This window comes from Anopheles coluzzii, chromosome 2 (assembly GCF_943734685.1).
Source record: "Anopheles coluzzii chromosome 2, AcolN3, whole genome shotgun sequence".
In the NCBI taxonomy this organism is placed as follows: Eukaryota; Metazoa; Arthropoda; class Insecta; order Diptera; family Culicidae; genus Anopheles; species Anopheles coluzzii.
The window spans coordinates 73,808,103-73,817,394 of NC_064670.1; the positions used below are offsets into that span (position 1 = coordinate 73,808,103).

A 9,292-nucleotide genomic window follows, 5' to 3' on the forward strand; every position below is an offset into this window, starting at 1 on the left:
ATCTAGTGAAGAATCCACACCAGAAGTGGTCTTAGACAATAGGCCTATTCAAACAATCCGGGTAAAGTGTAAAACGGGGTGTTGCCTAGACAAGTTTCTTCTTCTTTGGCAGAACAACCGCTGTTGGTCAAGGCCTGCCTGTACCCACTGAATGAAATGAGCTTGGCTTTCAGTGACTTATTGTTACCATAACAGGATAGTCAGTCCTATGTATGGGGGCACGGTCTATTCGGGACTTGAACCCATGACGGGCATGTTGTTACGTCGTACGAGTTGACAACTGTACCACCAGCCCGACCCCAAGACAAGTTTCTTCTTCTTCTTTGGCTCCGATGTCGGTCAAGGCCTGCCTGTACCCACTTGTGGGCTTGGCTTTCAGTGACTAATTGATTCCCCCCCATAGCAGGATAGTCAGTCCCACGTATGGCGGCGCGGTCTTTTTGGGGATTGAACCCCTGACGAGCATGTTGTTAAGTCGTACGAGTTGACGACTGTACTACGAGACCGGCAAGACGAGGTTTAAGGACGGTGCAGTAAGGAGTGTCCGAAACCGCTCACGGTCCTTAGCCTTCGCCAGTCTATTACCTTGGCTTTAATGGCTGACGCCTACAAGTCATCTGGCCACTTCAATTTAAACATTTACATTACAGTCACAACAGGACATATAGGACATACAGGACATTACAGTCATGAGATTAAAAAGATTTTTACATCATCGGCGTAGAGGAAACACCTATTTTGAGGGAGCACATATACACAATCTTTAACATTTAGTATAAAAAGCATAGGACTTAGCACGCTTCCTTGAGGTACGCCTGAGAGACCTATTAATATTTCGGAGAAACTATCGCAGACACGTACTTACGTACGTATATTGTTGAAATAATAATGGACTTCACGCTTCACGGCACGACGCTATTTCACGGGATGTCTAGTTGCACGATTAGGCGTAAAATGTTTCAGCCATGTTGTTTATGGCTATTTCTTACGGTTTACGGCGTTCAATTGTCTTTATCTGTCAGGTTGCACGGTTGCGCAACAAGGTCAAGTTCGATAGAATTTACCGCACTGGTCGCGAAGCGCTGACACGGCACTGTTCCAAGCCAGCTTCGCAACAACCATAACTCTCTTCTTTTCCTCTTGGCTGGGGAATTACCATCGTTCATCACAACGGTGCACAGTAGGATATACAGTTGACATCCTCGTCGAGCGACACGTCAATAATGTGATAGTGGAAGTGGATATCATTACATGCTTGCGCGGCTGATCCTACTACGCTGACGGCGGGCAGTTATAAATCAGAGTTACAAATGCTTGCGTTCCGATCAAACGAATAATAAACATGGCTATCGCTTTATCCATAAATACCTAGTGAGGTAATACTACCAACTACACAGTGGTGATATAGAAGTGACCGATAACTGGATGTGTTTTACTGGAGTTTTTTTCAACCGGATGTTCGCTAACTGGATTCTCAATTAAAAAACACATAAATTTCAAAAAATTTAACTTTCGGAATCTTACGAAGAATATTTCATAACAAATGCTTTTCTCACAAATTTAACCTCTCAGTTAGCGATAGTAACAATAGTGGCGGTGTGGTGATGGTAATTATTGTTGTAGGTTCGGTACGGGTTCGCGTCGTAGGCCTGATGGCAGCGCTGTGTCAGCACTTCGCGATTGGCGCGGTAAACTAATCGAACTTGACCTTGCGTAACAATTGAAATCAATCTGCGTCAGGTGAAAAGCGAACTTCCAGTTAAACCGTGGGAACGACGTTATGCCACTTAGCATACGTTAACCTTTCGGATTGGGGTTTTGCTGACCGGCCAGCTGATACACGGTGCGTTTGTTGGAGACAGTAAAGCCTTACCTTGGGTAGGGGGACAATGCTGCTCATAAGTGAGTTGAAGGGACAAGATGTACGATCCTATGACCGATCAGAACTGACCTTCTGTTCGTTCTGATAGCTTTATTTATACTCCCATCTTAAGAAAGCTAGCGCACATTTGTTCACCAGATGTTTACGCTCGTAACTTTCTCTTTCGCAACTTGATGCGCTTTGACAAACGCATGTTTGTCAAGAGGGTCGCCTTCCTGGTGGGCTTTTACAATTTACAGTGTTTTGCTTAAGGTCTAATGCGTTTCTTATGCTAATTGTTCTTCCTTATTTATGACCTACTTTGAAGGTCTTCCTTGTTTATTTCCAGCTTGGGTGGTGCGACCACCATGGTAAAACACGGAACCGCGTGTGCAGTAAAACACGGACCGCATGTGCAGTGTTTTACCCGGCTGTTAGCATTCATGCTTTAAGCGGGTATGCGATAGCATGGATGCTACAACGGTATTGCATTCAAATACGCTCCATACGATAATTTAAGAGTAATTAATTTATTTATGTTATTTTCAAATCTTCTCTGGTCTTTTACAAAAGCTTTGTAACAAAATGGTCGCCTTTAGCTTCAGTGACAGAAAATCGATTAATTTGTTAAACTAGTTCAAATGGCCCAGTTACAGGGCTATGCAACGTTTATTGGGACGTATAGGGGAAAGCGGGGCAAAATGGGCATGTTAAGCAGTTTACTGAATATTCCTTTGAATATTCCACAAAACACAATTTTTCTTTCATTAATGTATGCCTCAACCATTTATCTATGGATTAAAATTGCCACATAGAATAAAAACAACTTAAAAACATGAAAATAATGTAAAATAAAAGTTGATGTTTAACGAGAAGCTATTTTGACACGCGGGGTATAATGAGCATAGCCCTGGGGCAAAATGGGCATATGTAAACAAACTGTGAAACGTCAAAACACTGGGGCAATTTGGGCCACAACAACTGCGCTTAGGTAATGGTCTATGCTTTTGCGCACGTTTCGTGAAATGTATTTTTCGTTCTATCTTTTGATTTGCTGGACAGAAAAGCCCATAAAATTCTTCCAAAAATATGTTATCAAGATTAAAACAGTTTTTAAACGTTTAAATCTACAAAATCGAATCTTATGAAGCTGTGTCTGTTATCATTTTGAGGCGACAAATACAACACTAGGCATGGGCAAAACGATTCTTTTCACCGAACGCGAACGAACTAGTTCGCTCACCAAAAAGAACAGAACGCGAACGACGATTCTTTCGTTCTTTGTTTCATGAGGTTTTTATTCACAAAGAACGCTCGTTATCTTTTTCATTTACCCACCATAGACGCATACTGTAGCCAAAGAAGTACTCATTCTGCGGTTGAAACCAATCATTTAAAAACATTAAACACTCGGCTGTCTGGTCAACACAATCCTTCGCAAAACCGACCAAAAACTAGCATGTAAAAAACTAATACGAGCAAAAATGTCTCCTACATATATTGTACCCCATGCCTTATACACACTTAAGGATTCTATTTAAAAAAAAACTACTTAAATACGGATCAACATGATGAGCGCAATCAATTCAGTTCAGTTCATTCGCGAACAATGACTAATCCGTTTGAACGGGCTCGATCTATTGAATTGTAGAGGTATAATTTCCATGCCAACAGAACACAGATCGAACACCAGTTCGAACGCGTTCGATGAATTCAGTTGTGTAGGTACGATTTCCATGCCAACAGAACACAGATCGAACACCAGTTCGAACGCGTTCGATGAATTCAGCTGTGTAGGTACGATTTATACACCAACAGAACACAGATCGAACACCAGTTCGAACGCGTTCGATGAATTCAGTTGTGTAGGTACGATTTCCATGCCAACAGAACACAGATCGAACACCAGTTCGAACGCGTTCGATGAATTCAGTTGTGTAGGTACGATTAATACACCAACAGAACACAGATCGAACACTAGTTCGAACGTTTTCGATGAATTCAGTTGTGTAGGTACGATTTGCATACCAACAGAACACAGATCGAACACTAACGGATCAGATCGAACGCGTTCGATGAATTCAGTTGTGTAGGTACGATTTACACACCAACAGAACACAGATCGAACACCAGTTCGAACGCGTTCGATGAATTCAGTCGTATAGATACGATTTCCACACCAACAGCACACGTATCGAACACTGCTGGACAAATTCGACGGCGTTCGAGGAATTGAGTTGTATGGGTACGATTTCAACACAAACAGGGTACATTTTGATCTCTGACGACCCGTTCGCACGGTGCGAGAAAGAGCGAGAAAGCAATATGATTTTGCACGTTTTATTACCACATTTATGGGTGCCGTCGAACACTGAACGGAACGTTCGAACGCGTTCGGTGTAGTCAGTTCCCACCGGTCACCAGCACTCAGAGATCCGCTGAGACTGAAGCTGGCTTTGAAGCTGAGTTGGCGAAATTTTTCAACCGATCCGTCGGGTCCCGAAGCCGAAGCAAACCCGAAGCCGAAGCAAAACCGATCGAGGGGGGGTTGTTCGTATTTTTCTCGCAGTAGATTTTTTTCTCTCCCTAGGGAACAACCAACACACTCTCTCGTTCCGCACACGTTGTATAGAGAGCTCGCTCTATCAGGTTGGCAGAACGAGAAAGCGTGTTGGTTTTGTCCCCTAGGTATTCTCTCAATCTGTTTTAAGAGAGCAGATCACAAAAAATTCTCTCAATAAGAGTTTTTGGTGATCTCGCGCTCTTTCGATCTTAAATAAAATCACACACATACAATTATACCTTACACGTGCTTTTATTGTTAACAGCACAAGCGGGATTAGTATTGATGAGCAATAATGAGCTGTTATTAGTATTGATAGCTAAACTGTATTACTACATGAATATTTGTGAGTTAGTATTGGTACAAGCAAGCAGCATTTGTATCCAAACAGTTCAATTGCAAACTTATTTTGTGCGATGCAGTTGAAAAGTCAAAATGCAAAGTAGCTTGAAAGAAAATCCACCACCGTTAATATTTTTTAATACGGTTTTATCAAAACGGCAAGCCAGTGATAAACCGTCTAAAGTTCTAACGCTGTACAACACGTCCCGGCCACCCTCGACGTCTTTCAACGTATTGGAAGCTGGATCGAAAAAGCCGCGAACGAAAAAGGAGGCCAGCGTTGTTACTGAGCCGCCTCCCTTGGCCTATTTTGGCGATGTTTCACAAATATCTTTTGTGCAAAAGCGTAACATGCATGCGGTGCCCAGCGTTGTCGCCCGTGAGCCATCTGTGTTGGCCTTTATTGACAGTGGAACAACACAATCTGTTAATAATTGCACGGTACCGGTGTCCAACATTAACGTCCGTGAACCATCTCCGTTGACCATTGACGTAGCTGAAAATCGGCAGAGATCTGTGGAAAAACATCCCACGGAGACAGTTTCTACCGTTGACGTCCGTGAGGCTCCTCCGCTAGCCTTTTTCGATGGCGTTTCTATATCAGCTGCTGTGGAAAGCAACCGCACGGCGATTGCACCCAGCGTTGCTGAATGTCAACCATCTCCATTGGCCACTGTCGAAACATCCTCGATTGATCCGTGTATTGAGGCCATACAGGATTCTCATCCGGTTGAAGCACCGCTCCAGCTACCGTCAGCAACATCCTCAATAGAGTTGCACCACAGAACCGGTGCTCCTAGTGGATGTGCGGAAGAAAGAGTAATGTGTAGTACATGCTGCACACAGCTGGACACATTGTTAAATCTATTACAAGAACAAAACAAGCATTTGTTTAAGTTAACGAAAGCTATTATCCAGAAGAATGTTTTGAATAGCTCTTTTACCTGTCCAAATTGTCCCGCGAGTAATTCAAATTGTTTTACAATAGATGAAGTTGATGAAACACCTAGACCGGCTGAAATAGAAAACATAGAAGCTTTAGACAATTTTGAAAGTATGTTGAGCGATAAAAATGTATTTATCGCTACAGCTAGAAGAATATCGAATTCTCTTACTTCGAATACTCCAGACAATCGAATGCACGAAGCAGTGTTGAAGCTGTTTAGCGCCCCCTTCCTTTGCACGTGCAGTTGGCTGGGCGGAGGAGCAAATGGTCCGAAGATTCCAATGTACCGGTACAAACATGTCCATCACCTTCTAATGGCCGTTGGTCGAACTTCAAATGAAACTGTAACGTTGAAAAGGGCGCAATTATTTTTAAAATCAAAATTGCGTAATTCCAAGAGCCGCCTTGCTTGCAAGAACATGCGCAAGAGTGTTGTTTGTAAACGAAATAAAAAGAATAATTAAATTACCTTCATAGTTATTCACTGCACTTCCTTCAGTCCACCTGAGTGATAATCGATGTTCAATATTGTCTTTCTTTGCTTTTTCCCTTCGCTTTGTCTTCTTTGCGGCATCATCGCTTTTGAGCAGCTCTTGAATTAAAATGAAAATAAACATTGATTGAAAAAAATGGGAAAACTCACTAACATTGTGTCCATCATTGACTATGCACTAGACTAAATGATGAAAAACAATTACCATAAAACGGTGCACTAAGGCAGTGCGTAAAACTAATGCATATAATGTTTTCTTACCTTGATGAGTTCGCGTGTCGCAACGATGCGAAGGTCCTGCTTGTGTGGTTCCACCAAATAGTATACCATCTTGTTGTAGAATTGATATACATAGTTTAGTGTGTCTGACGGTAGCATTGTGCCTGTGCATTTTTTGTTCTGTAAATTTCAAATAATAACGTTAGAAATGGTAACAATAATATCTTTCCAATTAACTTACCTTTTTGTGAAGTGTTTGCCTTGCCTGTTTGCTAACGTCGTTTGCGGATGTGATGCTCAAAAAAGTTTTTTTGTAATCTACGTTGCTATTTTTACTATTGTTATGTTGATGACACGGTTTAATGCAAAAGTTGATGTTGGATACATAGTAACATAACTGAGGCTTTGTCATGTTACATATCCTGGCCTCAGGGCAATTAGCCATTTAAGTAATATGCACATTATATAAAATGCAATTGGTTATATTTTGTGCTCAAATTGCACAACATATACTTCATATGAAAAGCTTTATCATCAGCCATCCGTGTGTAGTAATCAACTTTAAATAACTAAATGCTCTCTAGTGTGATCTACGCAAGAGAATTCCTAAGTTTTGTGTGTATTATTTTATATTTTATGTTATATATATTATACCAATTGAGTAAGGTTAAAACCTTACTTCTTTGTCATGGCTAAGTAAAAATGAACGAATTTAGATGACGTGGAAAGGTATGTTTACCAAAAAAAAACATGGTGCTGAAGTAAATAGCAAAACGAATTCATTGGCAATATTTTACAACACATCATTCTATGGTTCAAGCCCCGTATGGACTGACCTACTCGTAGCAAAGACTGACTATCATGCTGCGTGGTACTTTATAAGCCTCGTAAGCCGTAGCTATGCCATATACAATAAAAGGAACGTGCTGATCGTTCCGCCAAATAGAAGAAAAAAAATCCTTTTCACTGGCAACCAACTATGGTACTAGAGGTATACAAATAGTTCAATCAATCTAATCTAAATTCACACTACAATAGTATCACTAAGACTACTACTACTACTAAAAAGTTCGAAGTAAGCTTAAATGTAAACGTAAAATTACATCATAAACCTACTTACTCAACCTAAAGAAAATAAAATTCTACCTAAACTTAAACTAACCTATAAAAATAAATCAATATAGTTAAAAAAAAGGAAAATAAAAACTAGGTGCCATGTCAGCCGCAGGCACCATTGCCTGCCTTTTATATAACAGGCCAACAGAAAAAAGCACAATTTATAATTGATTGTGCAAAAAAAAACAAACACACAAAACAAAACCCCAACCCGCTTTGTTCCACTAACCACGGGGAAAAGGCAGCTCGCCTGGAGGAGGCCTGAAACGGATACGCAGTGTCCAGCACGGCAAACATGTCCTAACATTGCCCGTAGTGCTGTTAAAAAGGTCGTCCCCTCCCCCCCTTAATATTAGCTTTGTCCACCTTCTCGTCCATGTCACAGATGGATGGGCACGAATTATCCGGAGTTTCGGTGGAAGTTTACCTGTAACAAGAGGAAAAATTAGACCAACTACTTTATGCAATTTCATTATTTTGTACTTACCATGTGCAACCACACGTCGTCTTCGAGGGAGTCGTGGAGGCAATTTTTTCCTATTGAAGGGAGGAAATTAATCAGGAATAAAGGTGTGGAGAAGAGGAAAAAAGGCTATGGCGGAAGGAGTGGTTGAGTTTGGTGAAGGATCAATGGGAGGGAGATTAAGAGGACGAGTGGGTTGCTTCACTGCAACCATTTTGCATCTGATTGCAGTCCATGGAACCTCCACCACCACAGCCGGCGCGTTTTCCATCGTTTGGTAAACGTGGATCTCAGCAGAAGACATTGGTGCAATAACACCGCCTTCTGCTGAGATCTCGTAAAGCGTGGCCATGGTTAAAAACCGGATCCCAACTACGGTGATATCGTGCGAGCTTGATGTTTTCGCACTCAAAAATTTAACTATGCCATTGTCCTTGGTCAAAAACCATTGGTCTTGAAATTTTGGCAGCAAGACAAAATCGGCGGTCACATGTAGACCGACACCATTTGCCTTCAACATCGGATACTGTGGAGCTGGCGGGGTAGCAACCAGATCAAGGCTCATTAGATCGCTTGATCTGTTTGCAATTTGCTCCACACATTTCGTGCCCGCTCGGACCCAGCGTGGAAAATTTTGCAAAAAGTTTTCTGTTGCGTAGGCCGAAAAATCGTCGAGCGCTCCAAATTTTTCAACATCTTTATAAATGTGAACGAGAAGGTGGATGTTGCTTGTTAAATATTTTCGACCGTAGACTTGGCCGAAATTCTTCACAAATATGCGAAGGTAGTCTCGAGCACGGAGCCACAAGTGCTGATGAAATTTGGTCGAAAAAATTGTCACAGCACTAAAGTAGAGCAGGAAGTGACCATAGGCGATTGGATCAACCAGGTCCTTCAGAACCACAACTGATGCATAATGTAGATAGCTACGCCACTCGGTAGCTTTCCAAAAGGCGTGATATCTGAGAAGCCGAAATGATCGATGGATCTCAGTAGGAAGCTTTGTCTGCATTAAAAATTTAGACGCAGCTTCCATTTGGAGAGGTGTCCACTTTTTATTACGGGGAAATTTACCGAACATAAATCCCCGTTGCATAAAACGTGTACACCCCTCGTCACACAGGTGTTCACGCTCCGACGTGGGAGCGTTATCGACTAAATCAAAATTATCTAATTCTTCCAAAGGTGTACGCCACTCCTGATGATGGTTCAATATTACTCTACCACGAAACCCTTCGTCCGTACGAAGGGGAGCATCGACGGAATCAAAAATAATTTTTTTTCCCTCT

At 41.7% G+C, this 9,292-nt stretch overlaps 1 protein-coding gene and 1 long non-coding RNA gene across 3 annotated transcripts; one reads left to right on the forward strand and one right to left on the reverse strand.

Moving 5' to 3' along the window:
• Window positions 1-309: 309 nt before the first annotated feature.
• LOC125906618 (uncharacterized) lies at window positions 310-4,242 on the forward strand. The gene is made up of 3 exons (XR_007451976.1): window positions 310-3,586; window positions 3,659-3,730; window positions 3,875-4,242. It is a non-coding gene; the product is annotated as an uncharacterized LOC125906618 (long non-coding RNA).
• Window positions 4,243-4,657: 415 nt separating this feature from the next.
• On the reverse strand, window positions 4,658-6,593 carry LOC120957588 (uncharacterized). 2 transcript variants are annotated; one of them, XR_007451962.1, is made up of 5 exons: window positions 6,467-6,593; window positions 6,182-6,304; window positions 5,882-6,054; window positions 5,711-5,781; window positions 4,658-5,630 (listed from the first exon to the last, which is right to left on the reverse strand). XR_007451962.1 is itself a non-coding variant. In XM_049606223.1 (5 exons), the coding sequence occupies exons 3-5, from the start codon at window positions 6,015-6,017 to the stop codon at window positions 5,362-5,364; spliced, it is 408 nt and encodes a 135-aa protein (XP_049462180.1). In that variant the 5' UTR covers window positions 6,018-6,054; window positions 6,182-6,304; window positions 6,467-6,593; the 3' UTR covers window positions 4,658-5,361. The 2 variants fall into 2 exon arrangements, 1 of the variants encoding a protein (XP_049462180.1); XM_049606223.1 differs by having other exon boundaries at window positions 4,658-5,562.
• Between the last annotated feature and the right edge of the window lie 2,699 nt (window positions 6,594-9,292).